The sequence below is a fragment of the Eriocheir sinensis genome, chromosome 62 (assembly GCF_024679095.1).
Source record: "Eriocheir sinensis breed Jianghai 21 chromosome 62, ASM2467909v1, whole genome shotgun sequence".
NCBI classification, from domain to species: domain Eukaryota; kingdom Metazoa; phylum Arthropoda; class Malacostraca; order Decapoda; family Varunidae; genus Eriocheir; species Eriocheir sinensis.
In genome coordinates this window covers 1,333,744-1,360,000 of record NC_066570.1, presented here as the reverse complement: position 1 = coordinate 1,360,000, position 26,257 = coordinate 1,333,744, and the positions used below count along the sequence as shown (strand labels likewise).

The 26,257-nt window shown below is 41.2% G+C and overlaps 1 protein-coding gene across 2 annotated transcripts in view; it reads left to right on the top strand.

The window, feature by feature from the left end:
- Window positions 1-26,257, top strand: part of LOC126986609 (cell adhesion molecule 1-like) — a 127,962-nt gene that overhangs the window by 65,160 nt on the left and 36,545 nt on the right. For both annotated transcript variants that reach the window (XM_050842876.1, XM_050842875.1), the window contains exons 3-5: window positions 10,036-10,232; window positions 17,322-17,399; window positions 22,116-22,248. In XM_050842876.1, the coding sequence (XP_050698833.1) occupies window positions 10,036-10,232; window positions 17,322-17,399; window positions 22,116-22,248 (408 nt within the window). The remainder of the gene's footprint in view (window positions 1-10,035; window positions 10,233-17,321; window positions 17,400-22,115; window positions 22,249-26,257) is intronic.

Sequence of the window (26,257 nt, the reverse complement as noted above, 5' to 3'; positions counted from 1 at the left end):
CCGGGTCGTTCACTTCTCCTGGCCTCGTTTTATTACTGTGGTTTAAGCCGTTCATCTTCATCACTTAAAGATAAAAGGAATGAAAAAACGCCATATTCTCTCCAGTTAACCATTGCATGACAGTAAACCTCCCCATTGTTTCATTTGCTTGGCTGTACCCTCCTATCCTATCCTTTGTGTTTGGACGTGTGGCAAAACCTCAATACGTTAAATATATCATTGAAATACCGCTCCACTCTCTCTCTCTCTCTCTCTCTCTCTCTCTCTCTCTCTCTCTCTCTCTCTCTCTCTCTCTCTCTCTCTCTCTCTCTAGTGGCGCCATCTTCTCTTGTCTCCCCTTCTTTCTCTTTCCACATCAAAGGAGAGCGCAGTATTGCTCGATTCCAAAAAAATTAAAAACATGAAATAACAGCATGTCCAGCCTGCAGACAAGCCAAAGCAACACAACACAACACTAGTCGTTCCTTTTCCTTGTCCAGCATCAGCGTGGCAACAGCAACACAGTCCTACTCCTGTTTTTCTCGTCCAACATCAGCCCGACACAACACAATACAAGAACACAACAAACGCATTTTATCTTGCTTTTCCTCGCTAAACACTTAATAATACAACACAGCACTAGTATTGCCTGGTTCAACACACACACACACACACACACACACACACACACACACACACAACGATGCATCTCAATTTTTCTATTTGTTTATTTATTTTTAATTGTCTCATCGTTACTGGGGCAAAATTTATTGATCCACCTATTCCTACCTTTATATACTCTGTCTGCTCGTCAATAAAGGCATCTGTCTGTCTGTTTGCCTGTCTGCCTCTTTGCCTGTTCGTCTGTCTGTCTGTCTGTAAGTATGTGTTTCTGTCTCTTTCTGTCTGTCTCTGTCTCTCTTTGTCTGCCTGTCTCTGTTTGTCTGTCTATCTGTCTGTCTTTCTGTCTGTCTGTCTGTCTGTCTGTCTTTCTGTCTATCTGTCTCTGTCTGTCTGTCTGTCTTTGTCTACCTTTCACACACACACACACACACACACACACAATAACCTTCACATACTACACACACACAGCCAGTCACACGTGTAGCTCAGGCGGAAAACTCTGCGCCCCGCCACGCTCGACCGGCGCCACACATCGCTGGCTGACTGACGGCCGCCTCGCGTCTCAGCGGCTCGGTACAGGCCTGCCCGGGGGACCAGATATGGGTAACAAACCGAACCATTCAGTTATTACGCACGTGGAAAATATTACACCTACTACTACTATTATTATTATTATTATTATTATTATTATTATTATTATTATTATTATTATTATTATACACAGTGCCTCAAAGGAGATTAATCAGTTTCTCATGAATGTTTCTTCACGTTTATGATAAAGAAGCTACGTTATACCACCACCAGACTTGTAACACTACCCCATGGAAAGGCCAACGACCCAACAAAGGCCTTGGCAAATGTGTGTGCTTGGGTGCCGACACCTTTAAGAATATGACCCTATACGTTACACAGTCTGCAACCCCGACACACCATAAACACAGGAAATTAAAGATAAAAGGAATGAAGTAGGAAGCAGAGTGGTAGAACGCTTATCTGCGGGCGTAACTCAGCGAACCCAAAGTAAATTATGGGTACCAATGCGATAACAACACCTCACGTTCGCTGTAAGCCATGACAGCACAATACCAGGTGAAACGATTGAGGGATTAAGCGATTGAGGAATAACATTTGCTGATCAGTATTTGTTGACCCGAAGTAAGGGAAAACAAGCCAAAAACTGCAACGCTCTCCCGCTGTGCGTGACGACAGTACAACAGTTGAAATAATAAAAATGTCGTGATGTTACGATGAAGAATTTTTATGCTATTTTTTTTTCAGTCCAGTGAGAATGAGTAACATGAAATAGATACAACAAATAGACAATCACATTTACGCTTTAATACATTCTTTTTTTCAATCCAGTGAGAATGAGTAACATGAAATAGATACAACAAATAGACAATCACATTTACGCTTTAATATATTCTTTTTTTCAATCCAGTGAGAATGAGTAACATGAAATAGATACAACAAATAGACAATCACATTTACGCTTTAATACATTCTTTTTTTCAATCCAGTGAGAATGAGTAACATGAAATAGATACAACAAATAGACAATCACATTTACGCTTTAATACACTTAATCTAACTTTTTTCCAGCGTTTTATCATACTTCGATAAAAACACAAATTAAACAAACACAATTGCGATCACGTTGAAAGATAACCGATTTTGTGTCCCGCGATTATTGCTGAGTTTGTACTTTGTGTGTGTGTGTGTGTGTGTGTGTGTGTGTGTGTGTGTGTGTGTGTGTGTGTGTGCACGCGCGCGAAAATAATGAGACAAAAATTTATATACATATTCAACTACGCTTTGACAGAGTAAGTGTATTCCTTTATTGTTACTATTTATTTATTTTTTTATTTTTTTTGCGCGACAAGCATACACCAAAAAATATATACATCCCCAAATAATACTTTTAACACTATCAAGGCAAGCGCAAATCTGTTTTACTTTGTCTCTTCATGTGCAGTGTTGAATCCCTCTGGGCTAAAGGGATTCGTCTCTTTGGCACACTGGTGGAGCGTTGACCTTTCTCTCTCCGCGTCTGAGGGTTCGATACCTCCCGTTGAAGGTTGCTGTTGTTACTAGATATATATACCACAATGCACTTCAACCCACATGGATTCTTCACCCAAATAGATCAAGTTTCCATGTTTCCAGAAGTGAAATAAGAACACGCATGGAAAAACACAAGCCCATTAAAAAGACATTTGGGAATATTACAATCGGATACTGTTTCTTTTATTTCCTTTTATGTTTTTACGTCTTCACTTCACATGAGAACACAAGAACATAAGGAGTCTGCAAGAGGCCGGTGCGGTCATTAATATTACAATCGAATAACTGTTTCATTTTATTTCCTTTTATTTTCTTGCATTTGCACTTCACGTATGGAACGATCTTCAGTTTTTACACAAGGGTCATTAACATCACAATCGGGTAACTATTCCTATTTCCATTTATTTTCTTACGACTCCACTTCAGGTATGGAACGGCCTCTAGTTCCTACACACGGGTCGTAGGGCAGGACAAAGAGGAGGAAGTAACCATAACCTTCCTGGGCGGGGATTAGGAGGCACACAACACCCAGCCACACACACACGCACACTAACACACCTGCCCGACCACTCCCGGAGCTACCTGGGCGACGCGTGATATTACTGGACACATGGATACTTGAACGACCCCGACGTGAGCTGAAAACTGAGGAGGAGGAGGAGGAGGAGGAGACAAAAAAGAAGGAAAATAATAAGGGAAAGGAGACACAGGAGAAAAAGAAATTAAGAAAAAGAAGGAAAGGAAGGAAAATAAGAAAAAAATAGGTAAAGGAAAGGAAGGAAAGGAAAAGATTATGATGAGTCTGAAAACTGCTGTCCATAAATAAAGAGGAAGATGAACAAGAACAAAAACAAGAAGAGAATGGAGAATAAGAATGAGAAAAAGAAAAATGAAAACGAAAACGAAAATAAAGATAAAAAAGAAGGCAATGCCGAAGACGAAAAGGAAGAAGAAGAAGAAGAAGAAGAAGAAGAAGAAGAAGAAGAAGAAGAAGAAGAAGAAGAAGGTTATGATGATCTGAAAATTACAGTCCAGAGATAAAAGAGAAACAGGAGAAGGAAGTGGAAGAAGAGCAGGAGGAAGAGGAGGAGGAGGAGAAAGGAGAATAAAAAAGAAATATATTATGATAATGATGATCTGGAAACTGCAGTCCAAAGGTGAAGGAGGAGGAGGAGGAGGAGGAGGAGGAGGAGGAGGAGGAGGAGGAGGAGGAGGAGGAGGAGGAGGAGGAGGAGGAGGAGGAGGAGGAGGAGAAGGAAGAAGTAATAGGAGAAGGAGAAAGAAGAGGAAAAGGAGAAAAAGGAGAAGGAAAAAAAGGAGGAAAAGGAGAAAAAGAAGAAAGAGGAGGAAAAGGAAAGGGAAGAGGAAGAGGAAGAAACATGGAAATATAGACGTGCAGGCAGGAGAAAGCCTGTTGGCTCATTACAAGGCTGCCTGCTTTCAGTGATTTAATCAATCCGTCAGCCACAGGAGTGGCTTGCAGGGAAGGATTAAAGCACTTGTGTACCTACTCTTGGGTACGTTCAGTTCACTCCCGATGCAGCAAAGTGTCGATCAATGGGTTTCTTGAAGGAGTTGATGCTCTCTGCGCTAATTATTTTCGCAGGAAGGTTTGGAGTGATCAACGTTGCTGAGCTTGTTCAGGTACTTAAACACTTGTATCATGTCTCCCCGCAGTCGTCTCTTTTCCAACGTGAAGAGGTTGAGTCGCTTGAGTCGTTCTTCATAGGGTTTCGTCCTCAGTGATGGTATCATCTTCGTGGCGCGGTGCTGTACTCTCTCAAGTAATTCAATGTCTTTCCGGTAATTTGGAGACCAAAATTGCACGGCGTATTCCAGGTGGGGCCTTACCAGCGAATTATACAAGGATAACATGACTCCCGGCGTCTTGTATTCGAAGTTCCTCGCTATGAACCCAAACATTGTATTGGCTTTCTTACAGGCGGACTTGCAGTGTTTTGTTTGTTTCAAGTCACTGCTGATGGTGACCCCGAGGTCTCTTTCCTCTTGCACAACATGTAGTGGTTCGCCACCCATGTGAAATGTGTGGTTGCTGTTTCTGGATCCGATATGCATTACTTTACATTTGGTAGTGTTGAAGGACATCTGCCACTTTTCTGACCACCGAGTGATCTGGTCCAGGTCTCTCTCGATAATTTCGCAGTCTGCCGTCGTGAGGGCCTTCCCACCCACCTTTGTGTCGTCGGCAAACTTTGAAAGAGTAGATTTTAATCCTAGTTCTAGGTCGTTCATAATATATATATATATATATATATATATATATATATATATATATATATATATATATATATATATATATATATATATATATATATATATATATATATATATATATATATATATATATATATATATATATATATATATATAATGAAGAGTATGGGTCCCAGCACTGACCCCTGTGGCACTCCACTTGTGACCGAGAGCCACTCGGAGGCCTGTCCGTTGAGAACAACTCGTTGTTTTCTTCCAGTGAGCCAGTCTTTGATCTACGTTGTCAGATTGTCGCTTAACCCCGCCCACTTGAGTTTCTTGAGAAGCCTTTCGTGTGGCACTTTGTCAAAGGCTTTTTGAAAGTCTAGATATATAACATCACAGGGGATATGATTATCCCAGTTTTCAAAGATACCTCGGAAGAAATCCAGTAAGTTGGTTAAGCATGAGCGCTTATTCCTAAAACCGTGCTGAGCATCGGAAATGATGTTGTTGTCTTCAAGAAACTTAACGAATTTGCCTCTGATGATCTTCTCGAGAGTTTTCCCGCCACTGAGGTCAAGCTGATTGGTCTGTAGTTTAAGGCCACGCTTTTGTCTCCCTTTTTGTAGATCGGTGTTACGTTGGGAGGAGGAGGAGGAGGAGGAGGAGGAGCAGGAGGAGGAAGGAGGAGGAGGAGGAGGAGGAGGAGGAGGAGGAGGAGGAGGAGGAGGAGGAGGAGGAGGAGGAGAATTAAAACGAAGAGGAAGAGGGAATAAAATTTTAAACTTTTGTACTGAGGTGAAGGAGAGAACGGAAAAGGAGAATGACCACACGAGGGAGGGAGTGCAGGAAGATGAGGAGGAGGAAGAGGAGGAGAAAGAGGAGGAAGAGCAAGAAGAAGAGAAGGAGGAAGATAAAGCCGAGGGCGTTAAGCTAGGGCCAAGAGGTTGTTAAAGAGCGAAAAGGCGAGGAGAAAGAGGCAAAAATGAAAGTGTTGAGAGAGAGAGAGAGATAATAAGGGAATGAGAATGGGCCCGCTTATGAAAGACGGGAATGGGAAAGGCAATCTCTAGATGGGGTCAGTATCAAAGGAGGAGGAGGAAGAAGAAGAAGAAGAGAAAGAGGAAGAGGAAGAGGAAGAGGAGGAGGAAGAAGAAGAAGAAGAAGAAGAAGAAGAAGAAGAAGAAGAAGAAGAAGAAGAAGAAGAAGAAGAAGAAGAAGAAGAAGAAGAAGAAGAAGAAGAAGAAGAAGAAGAAGAAGAAGAAGAAGAAGAAGAAGAAGAAGAAGAAGAAGAAGAAGAAGAAGAAGAGGAAAAGGAAGAGGAGGAGGAGGAGGAGGAGGAGGAGGAGGAGGAGAATAAGCATGAGAACGAGGAAGAGGAGGAAGAAGACAGCGACTAGGATGAAAAGGAAGAAGAAAAGGGAAAGATAAGAGGAGGAAGACGAAGACATGAGGATAGAGGAGGAGGAGAAGGAGGAGGAGGAGGAAGAAGAAGAAGAAGAGGAGGAGGACCAGGTAGCTTTTCCAGGACTGAATTGCATCGCTAACGACCTTGACTCACTCACTTCACGGGAACGACAGCCGTGTGCGTGCGTGCGTGCGTGTGCGTCTGCGTGTGTGTGTGTGTGTGAGAGAGAGAGAGAGAGAGAGAGAGAGAGAGAGAGAGAGAGAAAGAGTAGTAGTAGTAGTAGTAGTAGTAGTAGTAGTAGTAACACCTATTGTAAGGGTTATCATTACTATTGCCATCATTATTTTCATCATTGTTTTTATCCCCGTTATCCTCGGCCTTTCCTTACACGCTTGGCCGCGACCTTCGCCTCACTACTTCAGGAGAAACAAGCGGCTGATGAGGTGTTGCTGAGGATCCCGGCCAGTAAACACGGGGCGAGATGGGCGGGGGTCACGCGACGCACGCACACACACACACACGCACACAAATATACACAGCTTTTTCTTCTTAATTTTTCTGTTTTTATGTTCTTTTTGTATATGTAGTCATTGGAGAGTTTTTCTACTGTAAACACACACACACACACACACACACACACACACACACACACACACACACAGATTTTCTCTTTCTCAATTTTCATGTGTATTTTTTTTTTTTTTTTGCTCGTTTTTATACGCAGCTATTGGAGTTTTCTTTTCCGGTAAACACACACACACACACACACACACACACACACACACACACACACGCACGAACATTTATTATTCCTGTAGCGCTTCGTCATTAATATTCCTTACCCAGATTGTGGTCCCGAAGAGGAGCGGGAAAAGAAATTACTCCTCCTACCTCGCTCTCCCTGTCTGTCTGTCTGTCTGTCTGTTTGTCTGTCTGTGTGTATGTATGTATGTATGTATATATTTTTCTGTCTATTTATCTTTTGTTTGTCTGTTTTTTTATTATTTTTTAGTCTTTATTTGTCTGTCTATTTGTCTGTCTGTGTGTATGTATGTATGTATATGTTTTTCTGTCTATTTATCTTTTGTTTGTCTGTTTTTCTTTTGTTTTAATGTCTTTATTTGTCTGTCTGTCTGTATGTATGTATGTATGTCTATGTTTTTTTCTGTCTATTTACCTTCTGTTTGTCTGTTTTTTTGTTTGTTTTTGTTTTACTGTCTTTATTTGTCTGTCTGTCTGTCTGTATGTATGTATGTACGTGTGTATATGTATGTATGTCTATGTACGCGTTTGTTTAATCCGTCTGTTTTTGTTTGTCTTCTGTCTGTCTGTCTGTCTGTCTGTCTGCCTGTCTGTTTATCTTTTCTGCCCGTCTGGCTTTTTATACCTGTTTTTTTTTGTTGTTTTGTTTGATATTTTCAGTGAAGTTGTTTCTTCTTTGTTGGTTTTATTTTTATACCTTTTTTTCAATTTCAAGCTTTGACGCGCCTTGAAGGTCACGCAGCATCTATTATTATTATTATTATTATTATTATTATTATTATTATTATTATTATTATTATTATTATTATTATTATCATTATCGGAGGCTGGCTCAAAAAAGTGTATCATGGTTCGAGTTAACAGTTTTCTCTCTTTTTTTTTTTACTATGGCCTACAAAATATTTCGTTGACGTGCATTTTTTACTTTCTAATTCTGCAGACAATAACATATTCATCTACATTGTCTATCTAAATGTGTGTCTCTCCGTCTCTCTGTATGTATGTATGTATGTATGAATTTATATATGTATGTCTTCGTACTGTGTTTGTTAGATACGCGTTACAATCTTCTAAATGTCATAGTTTGATTAACTGCTGTCTGACCTTTTTCTTTGAGCCGTATCTTTTCAATATCATTTTTCGCCTGCGTGCTCGGACCTCCGCCTGTCTGTCAAATTTTTGCTTCTGCCTGTCTGTGTGTGTGTCCACCTGTTGGCTCAAGATTCTCTCTAACCTTATATTTTGTCATTTTCATCATGTTTACTACTGCAGAATTCTAGAAGCAAAGCGTCCAGTTAGTCAAGTCAGTCATTCAGGCAGACAGTCAGATAAACAGGCAGTCAGCTAGTCAATCAGTCAGTCAGTCAGTCAGTCAGCCCGTGGCCCAGTTTCATGAAGTCGTCGTACAGTGAATATTGCACCGGAGCATTGCGGCCCGACGGTTCACTTGCAGGAACAGCGTTTTGGGCCCCGCGTCGTGTACACTCTCGGGTGGAATTTCTGACCTCTGAGTCAAAAGGTAAATAAAGCACATTACGTCGCGCCGTGGAGAGCAGCGGGTGTCCGGGAAAAGCTCCGCAGCGCCGATATTGTGACTGTGATGGCTCGCCAGGCACGCCAACCCTGTCAGCCGCTGTGTGTTGACACGCCCGCCGCCCCGCCGCGGGTACTCAGACCGATGAGCCGAGCATGGAACTGAATACATCGTGTTAACGACGGCCAGGCGCACCGCACCATGCAGGGAGCACACGGCGATAAGTGTCCATTTCTGGATACAGTCGGTGGGTCGGTAATTTTTTCACGCTGCTGTCAGTCAGGCAGTAAGTCCATCCGCCAGTTAGTCAGTCAGTCACGCAGGCAGGCAGTCAGTCAGTCAGGCAGGCAGTCAGTCAGTTGGCAATTTTTGCACGATTCAGTCAGTCAGTCCGTCCGCCAGACCGTTGGTCAGTCAGTCTGCCCGCATAGCTCCCCTCTCTCTACATATCTGTCTGTCAATTTGTCAACCGTATTAGTCTGTATATCTGTCTGACTGCTTGCCTGCATATAAGCCTACTAGACTGCCTTCCTGCGAGCGAGCCTGTCTGTCTGTCTGTCTGTCTGTCCGGTTATTAGCCTCGGTCTGCCGTCGACCTGTCGTTTCTTATACGCACTTTTCTCTCCGCCTTTCTCTTTCCCTTTTTCCTCCTGAGTTTCTCCCTCGTTTTATCCTGATGACTTGTATCTCTTCCGCTCCCTCCGCGTGTGTGCGCCTCGCCGTCCTACTTGGCTGTCGCTCTCTCTCTCTCTATCTCTACCTCTGTCTCTTTCTTTCTCTCGCTGTGTCTCTGCAACCAAATGTATGAACAAGCCGCGGCATCTCTGCATTGCGCCCTCATCTGCATCTATCTCTTTTTACTCTTTTTTTTCCTTTCTTCCTTTCGGCTCATTAACTCCGCTTCTGCTCTCTCTCTCTCTCTCTCTCTCTCTCTCTCTCTCTCTCTCTCTCTCTCTCTCTCTCTCTCTCTCTCTCTCTCTCTCTCTCTCTTAGTCGTTTCTCATAGTAACGACCTATTAGTTGTCCTTATTATATTTCACTACATTTCTGCAGTTTTTCTTTTTTAGGAGGAAATTAACATTTAGCCTTGCAACAAATCTCTCTCTCTCTCTCTCTCTCTCTCTCTCTCTCTCTCTCTCTCTCTCTCTCTCTCTCTCTCTCTCTCTCTTCCTCTTTCTTCCTCTCTCTTCCTCTCTCTTCCTCTCTCTTCCTTTCCCTTCCTCTCCCTCCCTCTCTACTCCTCCCTCTCCCTATCTATCCCTTGCTCTTGATCCCTATCCCTCCCTCTCTCTCTCTATTAATCCGTCTCCCATCCTCCCTTCCTTTCCATCTCTATCCCTCCCACACCCTCCCTTCCTCTCTTTCCATCTCTCCCAATCCCCTCCCTCTTTCTATCCCTTTATCCCTCCCTCTCCCTCTCTCTCACCCAGCATCCCTTCCCCAACAGGTCTTCAGGAGGCCCTCAAATCAGCCCCTTCAGCCATATCCGCCACGCCATCCAAGATCACGTGGGGCCGAGGTAACACCAACAAGGCTTACTTCGCCAGCGTGGCCAACACCAACATAACGGTGATGGTGGGTCAGCCGGCGAGACTTCCCTGCAGAGTCCTCAACCTGGATAAGCGGGACTCAGGCACGGTCAAGGTAGGTAGGTGGGTCGGTGGGTCTGGGAGGGAGTGAGGGAGGGATGGATGGAGGGTCGGTTGGTTGGTGGCTTAGTGTTGGTTGGGAAAGTGTATAGTCAGTGTAAGGGGATTAGAAGTGCTGGCCGGTGTGAAAGGTATGTTAAGCTGAAGGCAGGTAAAGGAGAAGGAAGGAAAAGGAGGAAGAGGAAAAGGAAAAAGAAGAGAAGGAATAAAAGGAGGTATTACGGAGGAGAAAAGCAATAAGAATAAAAGATATCGAACACAATTACAAAGAAGAAAGGGAGATGAAAGAAGATTGAGAAAGAAATGGAGAAGAGGAAAACTGATGAAATAAAAAAAAAATTAACGGAAGCAAGACAAAACAAGACCATGGCCAAGAAAGACAACAAGAAGGAAAAGGAGAAAAAGAAGATTAAAAAGAAAAAGGAGGAAAAATTAAACTGAAGAGAACAAAAAAATAAACGGGAGCAAAAAGAGCAAAAGAACATGAACCAGGAAATGATGGAAAAAAACAAAATTAAGAAAAAAAAGGAAGAAGCAAAACAAGACATACTAAAAATGAACCCAGCACGATCACTTTACCCGGTGCCTGCGTGCGTGCGTGCGTGTGTGAGAGAGCAAATGATGATGATAGAGCGGCGATAAGTTAGCATGATATAAGCAGGCGTGTATTAGTTCCTGGTTTATGTCAGTAATGAAGAGCGCGTGAAGGATGGGCCGGCGTAACGCGAAGACAGGAGAAGGTACTGCGAGTGTGTGTGTGTGTGTGTGTGTGTGTGTGTGTGTGTGTGTGTGTGTGTCGGGAAAGACGTATGGAGGGTGGTGAAATATCGACTTGGAAACATGACATGAACATACATAAAGAAGAGGGGTTGGAAGATTAACATATCCGATGGATAAGTTAATAAAGAAAGAAACATAGATAGATATACACAGATACATAGATATTAAGATATATAAAAGGAAGGAAAGAAAATAGAGAGAAAAAGATTGATACATAAAAAGAACTATAGACAGAGAATGATAGATAAAAACGTGGACAGATAATGAAAGACAGGCAGAGATAGATAGAATGACAGAAAGACAGATGAGTAAGGAGATAAAAACAGACAGATAAAAAGTCCACTAACCACAGATAAAATATAGGGGGGTGGAGCATCGACTTGGAAGCATGACATAAGCACGCATAAGTAAGAAGGGTTGAAAGATTAACATACGTGGAAAAGTTAATAGATAGAGACATAGATATACACAGATACATAAGAGATGGATATAGATAAAAGGAAGGTAGGAAAGAAAAGAAAGAAATAAGACTGACACAAAGAAAACAATACAGAGAATGACAGATATGATTACACAGAGACAAACATATAAACAAAAGGGGTTGAAAGATTAACATACGGGATTTTATATATTAATAGATACACTAAGAGAAACAAATATAGATACACAGACTGATACAAAGAGAAACAATAGACAGAGAATGAGAGATATGATTAAACAGACAGACACATAAACAAGAGGGGTTGAAAGATTAACATACGGGATTTTATATATTAATAGATAAACTAAGAGAAACAAATATAGATACACAGACTGATACATATAGATTAAGATATATAAATGAAAGGAAGGAGATGAAAGAAAAAAGAGAAAACACGGATTAATCAAATAAACAGATATACAGATAATGGAAAATAGAGATACAGAAGGATAGAAAGACGGATAGATAGATACACACAGAAATATATGAGGAAAAATAGACATAAAACTAGATGGAAAGATACGATAAATGTACAAATAAGAGACGAATAGAAAAGACAAAAGGTTAAGTTGAATAATAGAAACAGATATATAGATAGAAAGATTGACAAATGTACAGAAAATAAAGGGAACATATTATCAAGAAGAAAGGCAAACAGAGAACGTTGACCTCCTCCTCCATTCACTTAAGTCATATTCTAGATGGAAAAATACGATAAATGTACAAATAAGAGATGAATAGATAAAGACTGAAGGTTAAGTTAAATAATAGAAACAGATATATAGATGGAAAGATTGGCAAATGCACAGAAAAAGAAGAAAGGCAATCAGAGAACGCTGACCTCCGCCTCCATTCACTTAGTCGTATTTTATCCGATGTCAGTGGCAAGGGTCGGACCGGCGATCGGGAAGCGTCGGGTCATTAGTGGAAGTACTCGTGGCTGTGGTCGTGGTCTGGTCGTGGGTCTGGTCTCGGTCACAAAGCACGGGTCGGTGGAGCCATATGGAGCCCAGAGCCATTCGTTCATCCAGCTATTTTTTTTTTCATTCATTCATTCGACATCATTCATTATTTTTTATCAACCAGCTATCACTGTCCTTTTTTTTTCATTTTTCAACATTGATTTTTTTTATTTTTTATTCAATCAGTCACTCAGTTTTTCTTTTTTTTAATTGCAGTCATTTTTTTTTCATTTTTCAACATTCAATATTTTTTCAGTTAGTCAGTCACTCATTTTTTTTTAATTGCAGTCATTTTTTTTCATTTTTCAACATTCAGGTATTTTTTTACTTAATCAGTCACTCTTTTTTTTTTTTAATTGCAGTCTTTTTTTTTCATTTTTCAACATTCAATTATTTTTTCACTTAATCATAACTCAGTTTTTTTTTCAATTGCAGTCACTTTTTTTTCATTTTTCAACATTCAGGTATTTTTTTACTTAATCAGTCACTCTTTTTTTTTTTAATTGCAGTCTTTTTTTTTCATTTTTCAACATTCAATTATTTTTTCACTTAATCATCATTCAGTTTTTTTTTCAATTGCAGTCACTTTTTTTTCATTTATAATCAGTTTTTTTCTTGCATTCATCCTCTGGCAGTCTTTTTTTTTTCATTCTTTTGCCATCGTTCACTTAGTTTCTTTTCATCAATCTGCTTATCATCGTCAGTTTCTATTCACTTCGAGATCATCACGTAAGAAGAACCTCATAGGAATTCAGTGACTATCCATATCGATGCGTTTCTGTATAAAGACAAACAAATAGAGAGACAGACAAACAAACACCACCAAAAACGCTGCCTCCTGGTCGTTGGCGGCGGAGGAAACAAATACATGAGACACTCAAGTCCATAAATACCAAGGAAGCACATAAACCGGCAAACAGTCCGCGTAATCAACCCTGAAAATATTAAGATTCGTATTCGCGTGCGTCTGGGAGGAGGAAAGCGTGCGAGGCGACGACAAAGACGGACCAAAAAAAACTTATCTTACGGTGATTAAAACTATGATAAGAAGGAACTAGACGAGGGAAGAACACAAGCAGGGATGAGAGAAAGGAAGATGAGGGAGGAGAAGGATACGGAGAGGATAGAGTGAAAAGAACAGAGAGAGAAAAAACATGCAAGGTTACAAAGAAAGGGATAAAAACGGGGAAAAATACACGACGAAAAGAGAGAAAAGTAATGAAACTAAAGGAGAAAGAGAGAGTGGGAGAGGCAGAATGGACGTCCTTCCAAGCATGAGCGAGGGGGAGAGAGCTTAAAACACAGGTAAACGAGAGAGAAGGATCATCAGGCAGTTCTCCTTCATTGTCAGACAGAGCACGTTACCCTCATTTCAACTCTCCCAGATCCTCAAAACTACAACTCGGATTAAAAATTGTACCGCCACTTAATTATTCCATGACCTTCGTGGCTTACATTTCTTTATATCTGAAGAGGAAAGCTGTCCAGTGAAATCATGCGTGGAAAAAGATTAGGTAAGGCTAGGTAAGGTAAGGTTAGGTAAGGTTAGGTAAGGTAAGGTAAGGTGAGATTTGGTTAGGTTTGATTAGGTTAGGTTAGGTTAGGTAAGGTTAGATTAGGTTAGGTATGATTAGGTAAGGTAAGGTAAGGTAAGGTAAGGTGAGATTTGGTTAGGTTTGATTAGGTTAGGTTAGGTTAGGTAAGGTTAGGTTAGGTTAGGTTTGATTAGGTAAGGTAAGGTAAGGTGAGGTTAGGTTAGGTTAGGTTTGACTAGGTTAGGTTTAGTAATAGAGAGCGTAGCCTTTATAAAGAAAGTTCCTGGGTTATCAGAGTTTATTTCTTTATCTCAGAGGAGGAAAACCGTCCACTGAATTGATGTGTAGAAAAAGTTAGGTTAGGTTAGGCTAGAGAGTGAACATAACTTTTATATATAGAGTTACTGGGTTATCAGAGTTTATTTCTTTATCTCAGAGGAGGAAACCCGTCCACTGAATTGATGTGTAGAAAAAGTTAGGTTAGGTTAGTTTAGGTTATAGTAAGCATACCCTTTATATATAGAGTTCCTGGGTTATCAGAGTTTATTTCTTTATCTCAGAGGAGGAAAACTGTCCACTGAAACCATGCCCAGAAAAAGAATGTTAGGTTAGTTTAGTTTAGGTTAGATTTGGTTATAGTGAACATACCCCTTATAAACATTGATCCTTGGTTATCAGAGCAGAGGGCGAACTGAGAATTTGGCAAACGCGTACCGGGAACTCACTACTGAGGTGTAGGAGAACCGGCACGCGCGGGTTGGAATAAAAAATCAGGAGAAACGAAAATAGAGACGGACTGAAAAATAACTCACGGTGAAAACAAGATTAAAGCGAAGGGCGTGTGCGGAGGAAAACATAAAGGGCGAACACTGAAAAAGGAAAAAAAGACACAAGAGAACAGAGAAAAGTTTATGTATAGTAGAGATGAGAACTAGACGACCCACTGTGAAATAATATAAAAGATGTGAGCGGAGGGTGAGTGTGGAGAGAAGGATGAAGGGCAGACAGAAGGCGACAAAAATAAAGGGGAGGACAGGAAAGCAAAACAACAAACACAGGAACAGGGAGAAATAAGAATAAAGGAGAATCCAGGGAAAGAAAAAAAAAACATTGGAATACACAGGAAATTGACACTAGAAGAAACATATACAGGGGAGAAATAAAGACTCCAGGCAAATAAACCCAGACCCCAAAAATTTAAAGTTACGAAAATATTAAGAAAAAAACATTAAAAGAAACCCCGGGAAAGTAACAAGAGAGAGGAACGTTGAAAAGTAACAGGAGAAGAAGATTAGAAAGAATAAGTGAAGGAAAATTGGAGATAGCAGAAGAGAGAATAAGTAAAAATAGGAAACCTGGGAAGCAACGGTTTATAGAGATTACATACAGAGGAAACCTGGGAAGCAACGGTTTATAGAGATTACATACAGAGGAAACCTGGGAAGCAACAGTTTACAGAGATTAGAAAAAGAACAGTAGTGACAATCGGAAAAAAAATAACGAGTAAGAAAAGATGGAAAGTGAGATCAGAAGGAAACATGAAAGTCCTTGATATAAAAAAACAAAACGAGAAAATGGCACATGCAAGGAAGATAGGGAGAACAGGAACGCTTTGAACAGATTATAAAAACAGCAACAGTTGAAAAAAAAATAAAAAAAACGTACAGCAGCAAAGACAGTCGACAGCAGTAACACAGGAAACAAATATAAGAAAAAGTAGCATAGAGGAAAACACAAAAGAAGAAGCAACAGAAAAAAAAATAGGAAAAAAATAACAGCAGGATAAATCAAGATGCTATTCGTTATGTATTATTTATCTACTTATTCATTTATTTACTTATCTACTATTATTTTTTGCATGGGTGAGTGGTATAACATGGAAGCCAACTGTGAAAATGCGAAACCAGGAAGACGCTCGTAAAATTAACTCGCCTCATTCTTCTTCGTCAGGTTCCAGTTTATTTTATTGGGCCAGCATCTCCCGGCCATTCCTTTCCCGCCCTTTTTGTTTGGTCTTCGGTCTGTCTCCGAGACCCGCGAGAGAACAACAATAACCAGGAATAAAACATCCCTTCGCCAACATGAGCTTCCGGCAGAATGAAAGAAGAGGGAGAGGGGGGAGGGGGGAGAGAGAGAGAGAGAGAGAGAGAGAGAGAGAGAGAGAGAGAGAGATGACTGATTCCTGCTGACTAGGTGGGGTTTTTTTCTACTGACACGATGTTATTGATGTTGAGACTCACCGATGTTGCTTATACTACTGACGCTGTTGATGATGTGACTGATGTTCTCTCTCTCTCCCTCTCCCTCTCTCTCTCTACAGCCAATAAATTAAGTCACGACGCGAGAAATGGAACACAAAATAGACCAACTTCGTAAGAAAAAGATAAGAGAGAGAGAGAGAGAGAGAGAGAGAGAGAGAGAGAGAGAGAGAGAGAGAGAGAGAGAGAGAGAGAGAGAGAGAGAGAGAGAGAGAGAGAGAGAGAGAGAGAGAGAAGAGGAGGAGGAGGAGGAGGAGGAGGAGGAGGAGGAGGAGGAGGAGGAGGAGGAGGAGGTTGATTTGATTAGGATTCCTCGGCCGTAGTCTGGAAGTGCTGGTCGGGAGAGTGATCTGAAGGACAAGTGGAGGAGGAAGAGGAGCGGAAAAAAGAGGACGGAGAGGAGGAGGAGGAGAAAAAAGAGGAGGGAGAGGAGGAGGAGGAGGAGAAAAGCGAGTAAACCAAAAGGTAAATAAGTGAATGAAGAAAGAGAAGAGAAACCAAAAGAAGAGAAAAGGAAGATGGAGAAAGAGAGAAGAAGAAAACAATAAATTCAACAGCATCAAGAAACCACAAGAAGAAGAAGAAGACAGGAAGAGAAAGACCAGAAAAAGAAAGATGAAGAAAAATGATGATGGAGGAGGAGAAGGAACAGGAGGAGAAGAAGAAGAGGAACACGATGATGATGGAGGAGGAGGAAGAGGAGGAGGAGGAGGAAGAGGAGGAGGAAAAGAAGATGTCGGAAGAGCGTAACGGCAGAGGCGGAGAAGTCAAATAGAGAAAGTTATCCTATGAAGAAGCGGATAGGCCGAACTGATGTGTGTGTGTGTGTGTGTGTGTGTGTGTGTGTGTGTGTGTGTGTGTGTGTGTGTTTATAGTTTTCCTTATAAATAGATAACCAAATTCTGATCTATCTATCTATTTATCTATCTATTTAACTATCTATCTATCTAACTAACAAACTGACTAACTAACTTACTAACTAACTAACTAATTAAAGGAAGAAAGAAAGAGAGAAAGAACTATATACCAATTCATCTATCTATCTATCTATTTATCTATCTTTCTCAGGTGTCGTGGATTCGTCAGCGGGACCTTCACATCCTCACCGTCGACATCTTCACCTACACGAGCGACGAGAGGTTCAAGGTGAGCTCCTCCTCTTGTTCTATTTCCAGGTAACCCCAAGTTTTAGTATAAGGGCGAAGCTTCACGAGGCCTTCTTCTCTATAACAGTAAACCACTTATGTTACATCGCACAGCTGGTCTCACGCCATTTATGCAACCGTAGATCAAAGGGAAGGATGTGTGGAAGGAGGATAAGAAGAAGAGGAAAGGAGAGAGTATTAAGAAGCGAGGGAAGAAGGGAAGGAGGATAGGAAGGAGAGGGAGAAAGATAGAGTCGAAGGATACGAGGGAAGAAGGAAGGGAAGGAGGAGGCGAGGCAAAGAGGGCGTGAAGGAGGGAATTGGAGAGGTAGGGAAGAAATTAGAGAGAGGGAAGGAAGGAAGGAAAGAGGAAATAAGAGTAAGTAGCAGATTCAAAAAAGGGAGGGAGTGGAGAGAGGAGAGGAGGAAGTGGAATGTGAGGAACACTTGAAAAATATGAAAGTTGAAAAGGGTGAGAGTAATGCGATTTTAGATTTAAGTAAGCGAGTGATTGAATAAGTGAGTGTATGAGTGAGTGAGTGAGTGAGTGAGTGAGTGGGTGGGTGGGTGGGTGGATGGGTTGGTGAGTGAGTGAATGAGTGAGTGAGTGAGTGGATAGGTTGGTTGGTGGGTGAGTGAGTGAGTGAGTGAGTGAGTGAATGGGTGGGTTGGTGAGTGAATGGGTGAGTGAGTGAGTGAATGGGTGGGTTGGTGAGTGAGTGAGTGAGTGAGTCTCCTGCACACTTTTGCCATTCATGTTACACTGAGTTCAATGTTTCCCTGACCTGCATTCATCCATTTGTCTCTCCCTCTCCCTCTCTCTCTCTCTCTCTCTCTCTCTCTCTCTCTCTCACACACACACACACACACACACGCTTCTTCTTCCCTTTCCCTCCCAGTTATCTCCCCTTCCTCTCTTCCCCTCCACCCGTTTGCTCTATTCCCGCTTTCTCTCCCCTCTCCCTCTTCTTCCCTCCCCCTCCTTCCTTTATCCCCTCGTTTTCTTCTCCCCTTTCTCCCCTTCTCCATCTCTTCCTCGTAACGCTTTGCCTCCTCCCCTTCCTTCCACATGACTTCAATTTTTCACCTCCTTCCTCTCTCACTGTGTCCATCTCCCCTCTTACCCTTCATTTTTGTCTCTCCTCCTCCTCCTCCTCCTCCTCTTCCCTGCGTACACCTATCTATCCTTGCGCTCAACCTGTCATTCTTCTTTTCTCTCCTGTTGTTGTTTTTGTTTGTTTGTTTTTGTTTCGTATTCGTTTTGTTTTTATTGGTGTGTGTGTGTGTGTGTGTGTGTGTGTGTGTGTGTGTGTGTGTGTGTGTGTGTGTGTGTGTGTGTGTGTGTGTGTGTGTGTGTGTGTGTGTGTGTGTGTGTGTGTTTCCCCAACGTTTTTTTATTTTTTGTCGATTTACTTTTCTCCCTTTCCTTTATTCTTTTTTTATTTTTCTTCCTCTTTTCTGTTTTGTTTCCTTTTTTTCCTCCCGTGCTTTCCTTCATTCTTTAATTCCCCTTTTTTTTTCTCTCGCGTTTTTTTTACCATTGTTTTTCTTTTTCTTTTTTTATTCCTGATTGTTGTTTTTATCACTAGTCTGCATTTTTGTCTCATTATTTTTATCATTTTCATTCCTCTTTGTGATTCCCAGTTTTCCATTTTTCTATATTCTTCTTTTTTTCCATGTTCAGATTTTTTGTTTATTTTTTTCCTATTCTTTTTTATCTGTGTGTATGTTTAACCGTTTTCATCCTCTAATACAAGAGTTATTCCTGTTCTTTCTCTTTTCTTTTCTTTTTCCGTCTTTTTTGCAATAATTATTTTTCTTTTGCTTCGAATTTTCTCTTTCTCTGCATTATTTTTCATCTGCTTTTCATATTCCCAACTATTTTTGCTCGCCCTCTTTTCCTCCCTCTTCCTTTGTGTCCTTTTCCCTTTTTCTAGCTATAATTTCTTTGCTTATTCATCATTTTCTCTCCTTTTCTTAATCTTTTTAAACTCCTAATCGTGTATTTAATTGTCCCCCTCATTTCCATTTTTCCCTCCCCTTTCCTCTCTCTTCAGTCTTTATTTTATCCATATTCTCCCTTTTTCATCCATTTTTCACGTTTCCCATTCACCCTGTAATCATTCCTCCCTTTTATTCGCCTCCCTCCCTCCCGACTCCTCCTCCACCCGCTCCGGCACATCGCTCCCCTATTTCCCTTCCCTTCCCCTTCCCTTCACTTCACTGACACCGTTTCAACGTAAATCCAAACGAAAAGTTACGTGTGATTTTTTTATGATAGTTTTCAGAGTGCCATTTGCCATTGTGCCACTTCTGTGTGTGTGTGTGTGTGTGTGTGTGTGTGTGTGTGTGTGTGTGTGTGTGTGTGTGTGTGTGTGTTTGGCTGTGGGGGTCCAGTCCAATTTGCAATAATTTTTATATACTCTGACTTATTTCGCTTTATCGCTGGGTCGTGAAATAAAATAAATAGCAAGACATCGAAAATAAAAGCACCGAGATATATAATATTAAAAAAAAAACATAGACGTTGAAAATTATATATACAGGCATGGAAAATCATTAATACAGACGTGGGAAATTATAGACGCTGAGATCTGTATAATTAAAACTACTGACCCACAGGAAAATATAAACACTAAAACATGGAAAATATAAACATTCTTTTTAGGAGCAGCGAGTAGCGGGCTTTTTTTTTTATTAATGTTTACTTTTTTGTGCCCTTGAGCTGTCTCCTTTGCTGTAAAAAAAAAAAAAAAAAAAAAAATGCTAAACACTGAGACCTGGGAAATTAAAACACTGACTGTGATGATGATGATGATGATGATGATGATGATGATGAAAGTGATAATGCTCTGCTAACTTTAATTTCCCTTAATCCTACTTTACTTTTGAAGATGATGGGAGTGATAATGATGACAATGAATGATGATAATGATGATGATGATGATGACAGTGATTACGTTTTGCTACCCTAAAATTTCTTGTTCATTAATTTACTTGAAATATTGATGATGATGATGATGATGATGATGATGATGATGATGATGATGATGGAAATGATGACAGTGATGACGTTTTGCTACCCTAAAATTTCTTGTTCATTAATTTACTTGCAATATTAATGATGATGATGATGATGATGATGATGATGGAAATGATGACAGTGATGACGTTTTGCTACCCTAAAATGTCTTGTTCATTAAATTACTTGCAATATTAATGATGATGATGATGATGATGATGATGATGACAGCGATGATACAGTGCTGTGCTGATATCAATGTTGCTTTCATATCCAGTTACTCACACAAAGGCTTGGAGCTGAAAAGGCGACTGAAAAGCGGAAACAAAATTAAAGCAAATGTTTTTTTTTTCTTTTTAGTTTTGCTCTCAGAGTTTTGATGTTGTTCACAGGTTTTGCGTCAGTTCTCACAAACAAAACAAAACTTTCAGTGGCAAAATATAACTGAGAGGCAATGTATGGAGACCATCCCCTTTATCTTCACTAAACACATTTGTCTTAATCAACGACGCACCTGCCCTTTCCACCACTACATAGCACATACATACATACATACATACATAACCACACACCTGACATATCCGAGTAAAAGAAGTCAAAACAAAGCCCTAATTTCTTTGCTTTTTCATCATTTTCTCTCCTTTTCTTAATCTTTTTTTACCCTCCTAACCGTGTGTGACGAGTAACAACAGTAAAGAGTAACAAAAGAATTAAAACAAAGAGGAGCGAGAGGAACCATTAACGAGAATAACCAGTAACGAAAGGAGTAAAAAAAGCGACGAACAAGAGTAACAAGTAACAACAATAACGAGTGACAAAGGAAGGCAAAACAGAGAACAATAAGGTTGGTATTAAGACATTTTCGCTTCTCATATCAGCTATTTCTAAACGGCAGAGAGGGGGTCAGTCGGGTTCTAATGCGTATTTCTTGAGGTGCACGGTACAGAAGAAGGGTCAAACTACCACCAGGGTCATAAAACTACTCCTGAAAATGCCCACAACTCCAACGAAAGCCTTGTCAAATATTTGTTCTTGGGTGGCGAAATGTCTGATGATACGACACTAAGAGTACCAATTAACAGGAGCAAACAAGGTACAAAACTCAAAACACTCCAGCATTCCAAACGTGCATAAACGCTAAAAAAACAAAACAAAATAAACTTACAACCTAAAAATTAAGTTCACTGCACAAATCTGCTCTAACAAACCTGTTTTTCATACATCTGCCCTAACATTAGCGCAACTTTAATACACCCATCCACCCAAAACACATACACACCTGTCTTCACCCACATTAACACCGTAACACACCTGAGTTTCTTTCTTCTCCCTCCCACACAACTGTCATCCCTCTTCCAAACCCACCTGGTCTTCCCACACCTGCCCTACACATGACGATCCTCCCCCCCTCCCCCCCAGCCCCACATACACACCTGTCTTCACCCATCTAACTACCTTACTGCCTCTCTCTCCCACACAACTACCAACAATCCTCTAAACCCACCTGGCCTTCCCACACCTGCCCTACATATGACAATCCTCCCCCCCTCCCCCCCAGCCCCCCACACACACCTGTCTTCACCCATCCCACACAACTGTCACCGATCCTCCAAACTATTTCACTACTTCTCTCTCCCACACACCTGTCACCGATCCTCCCACGCCCGCCCTAACACACCTGCCCCACACCTGCAGGTCTTCCACCCCGAGAACAGCAACGCGTGGCACCTGGACATCTCTTCTGTGACCTTCCGGGACTCAGGTGTGTACGAGTGCCAGGTGTCCTCCAGCCCCAAGATACACCTGCCCATACACCTCCACGTGCAAGGTGAGTCACACGTACGCACGCACACACACTCACGGACACACAGACAAAGACGAGGATAAAGACAAACAGACTTACACAAACATAAACATAGACAAACAAACGCAAAGACAGAAAGACTTACACACACATACACAGATAAACAAAAAAATAAAGATAGACTTACACGCACATAAACACATACATTTAGCGGGCTTTTTTTTATGCCCTTCAACTGACTCCTCTGCTGGGAAAAAAAAAAAAAGCAGAGAAGGACGGACGGATGGGCAGACAGATACAGACAGAGACAGATAGACAGACAGACAGACCATGTGCACTAACTTTGTACCATTCTGTCTAACTTTGTGTCTATCAGTCAAGTTGCCAATGTATTTTCTGTTAAAAAATTTACGTTTAAATCCATCTGTCTGTATCAGTGAGTAAATACGTTGTTTGTCTCTTTCTGTCTGTCCGTCTGCCTGCTTGCGTGTTTTTTCCTCTCTATCTGTCTATGAATTTCTGTAACACTCTTAATCACCTGTGTGTTTATGGATACACAAATCGTTCAAGCGCCTCTAGACATTTTCAGTTTTCTTTCCGTATTTTTCCAGAGTTTTAGAAAATTTATATGTTTACTTCCAAGAGTTCCAAGAGTTTTGACCTCATCTGCAGCCTGACCTCACCTCGTAAACAGTGCTGTGTGTGTGTGTGTGTGTGTGTGTGTGTGTGTGTGTGTGTGTTTTAATTGGTGCGCGTGGATATAATTTTCCCGACTATTAAGATGCAAAACTAAAAAAAAAAAATGCATATTTACTTCCACGAATCCAACTTAAGTCGACCTCTGTCCTTACTCCGCAGCCTGACCTCATCTCGCAAACATTACACTATTGCGTTCTAGTTTAAGCGCCTGATTTTCTCTCTCTGACCTGACTCTCGTTATGCAAATTTTCAAAATGACGTTTACTTAAAAGAATCCAACTCGACTTAACCTCTTTCCTTATTCCAGAATCTGACCTCACCTCGCAAACATATCACATTTTCGTTCTAATTTATTCGCTTGCTTATAATTTCCCCGACTCTTATGATGCAACACTAAAAATATAATACATGTTTACTTACTACACGCCAACTCGACTCAAACTCTGTCCTTTTCCCTGAACCTGACCTCACCTAGCAAACATATCATATTTTCGTTCAAGTTTATTCGCCTCTATAAATTCCCCGACTCTTATGATGCAACACTAAAAATATAATACATGTTTACTTACTACACGCCAACTCGACTCAAACTCTGTCCTTTTCCCTGAACCTGACCTCACCTTGCAAACATATCACATTTTCGTTCAAGTTTATTCGCCTCTATAAATTCCCCGACTCTTATGATGAAACACTAAACAAATAATACATGTTTACTTACAACACGCCAACTCGACTCAACCTCTGTCCTTATCCCGGAACCTGACCTCACCTAACATACATATCACAATTCCTTTCTAGTTTATCCTCTATGTTATCTTTCTCTTCCCATCTTAGACTCAAAGGAACAATGCGAAAGAGATGAGCACAGCAGCCACTCGCATCTGTACCGTATACACCCATTTTTACCTTTAACATTTCTCTTCTGCACCAAGATTCTCGTGATGCAAAACTTAAAATATTCCTCCGCCCCTAACCAGCTTGTCGCTCGTGTTAGTGTTTCCAGACCCGCTTGGCACCAGAACGCATCTCCGCCGCTAATTGGATTGACGTCAGTGAGTTTTGCTGGCGCTTTCATCTTAATGCTTGCTAATGCGCGCGTCTTAACCCTCTCGGCTCTTAGCGTGACTTTCTTTATGCTTTATTTTCTTCCCCTCTGGTAGCCCCGTCGTCAACATTTCCCAGAAGCCCCTCTTTAGAATTAATATATTTAACTATTCGTTTATTTGTGGTGGTGGCGCGTTGGTGGTGGTGGTGGTGAGAGTTGTTTTAGTAGTAGTGGTAATGGTAAGGTTTGTAGTGATGACGGTGATGGTGATGGTTACAGTGGTAGTGGGGATAGTGGTGGTTTTGGTGGTGGTAATGGATGGTATGGTGATAATGATGGTGGTCGTGCATGGCTGTGGTAGCGATGATGCAGGTGATGGAGGTGAGGCCGTGAGGGTGGTGGTGGTGGTGGTGGTGAGAACATGTAGCTGGAGCACACACACCACACCGTCTGCAGCACACAAAACACCACAACACACACACCACACCCCGCACGTCTCTCCACACCGACACGCACACAGCAACTCTACTTCCTGATGCACACTTTCTGGCGTTTTCGCGCGAGGAGCCGAGGACTGCCGCCGCTCTTCCCTCCCTCGTGGCGACAGCGGCGGGATTTGTATTTCATTTTCCTCTCTCCAACGCCGGCGGGGACAGACTAACAACACTTACGGGGGGAATAAGAGAGGAAGCGTAATGGACCACTCCGAGATTTATTTTTATTTTATCCATTTACCGCGTCCAGAAGACAGCCTAAGAGTTGCGGAAGGAATAAAAAGGTGAAGAAAGGAACGCTGCATATGTTTTCTTCTTTTCTGGACCACTCCGACATTTTTTCTCTCTCTTATATGCATTTCCCGCGAGGAGAAGACAGGCCAAGAGTTGCGGAAGGAATGAGACTGTGAAAAAATGAGCGGTATACTAGTTTTTCTTTCTTTCTTTCTTTCTAACGCACGCGATGGACACACTAACATTTTTTTTTCTTTCTTTCATTTATTTACCGCGACGAGATGACACACCAAGAGTAGCGGAAGGAATAGGATGGTGAAAAAATGGAGCTTTCTGCGTGTTTTTCTTCCTTTTTTTCTTTGGGCCTTTAGCGGCGACAGACCAAGACTTACGGAAGGAATAAAGAGAGCAAAAAACGACCTCTGTATGTGTGTGCTTTCTTTCTATTTCTTTACAGCAAAAGAGAGACAGACTTGACCAGAGGCGTTGCAGGGGGTTTAAGGGGACGAAAGGAAGACCGCTACAGAGGTTTAACAATCATCTAACAAAACGCAAACGAAGACAGACGAGGTGATAAGAGGAAGGAAAAATGACAGGCAAGATACGCGTCTCTGAAAACAAAATAAGTGGTAGGAAGGAAAGATTTAGTAAAAGTGTACCCAGTTTTCCTTGTTTTCTTTGACGTGAACGAAGACAGGCCAAGACTTGAGAAGGAAAAAAAGTAAGGAAAAGAAAGGTGAGATATTTTCCTCTTCTGAAAACAAGAAAAATAAGTAGTAAGACCGTATAGTTAGTTTGTTTTCCTTGTTTTCTTTGACGTGAACGAAGAGAGGCCAAGACTTGAGAAGGAAAAAAGTAAGGAAAACGAATGGGGATATATTTTCCTCCTCCGAAAACAAGAAAAATAAGCAGTAAGGTCGTATAATTTGTTTTCCTTGTTTTCTTTGACGGGAGCGAAGACAGAGCAAGACTCGAAGTGGAAAAAGGAAGGAAAATGATGATTCTAAAGATTTAAAACGCTCCTCAGAAAGCAAAACAAAAAGTAAGAGTAATAGCTAACGATATTAAAAAGAATGTATCCAGTTTTCCATGTTTATACTGACACAGGCGAAGACAGACCCAAGACTTGAAAGGAAAAAAGAAAGGAAAATGCAGTTCTAAAACCCGACTACGCTTCTCCGATGGCAAAAAGGAGTAGAAGATTCAATTAACAAGTATAGCCGGTTTTCCTTGTTTTTCTTGGCACAAACTAAGACATACCAAGAGTTACTGAGGGGATTTAAAAGAAAGGAAAAGAGCTGCAAATACAACACAGCAACAGAGGTGTACTTTGAGTGGCGGAGAGAATGAAAATAAAAAAGTGGCTAGCTAGTTTTCCTTATTTTCCTTGTTACATACTAGGAGATATCAAGAGTTGCTAGCAGGATGAAAACAAAGGAATAAACGGAACAGCAAAGGCTCCCCAACCCCAAAGCCAGATAGTACATAACGAACATGGATTTCGAGTAGCACAGAGGATGAAAAGATGAAGAGGAATCTGGGAAAAAAACGAACACGAAAC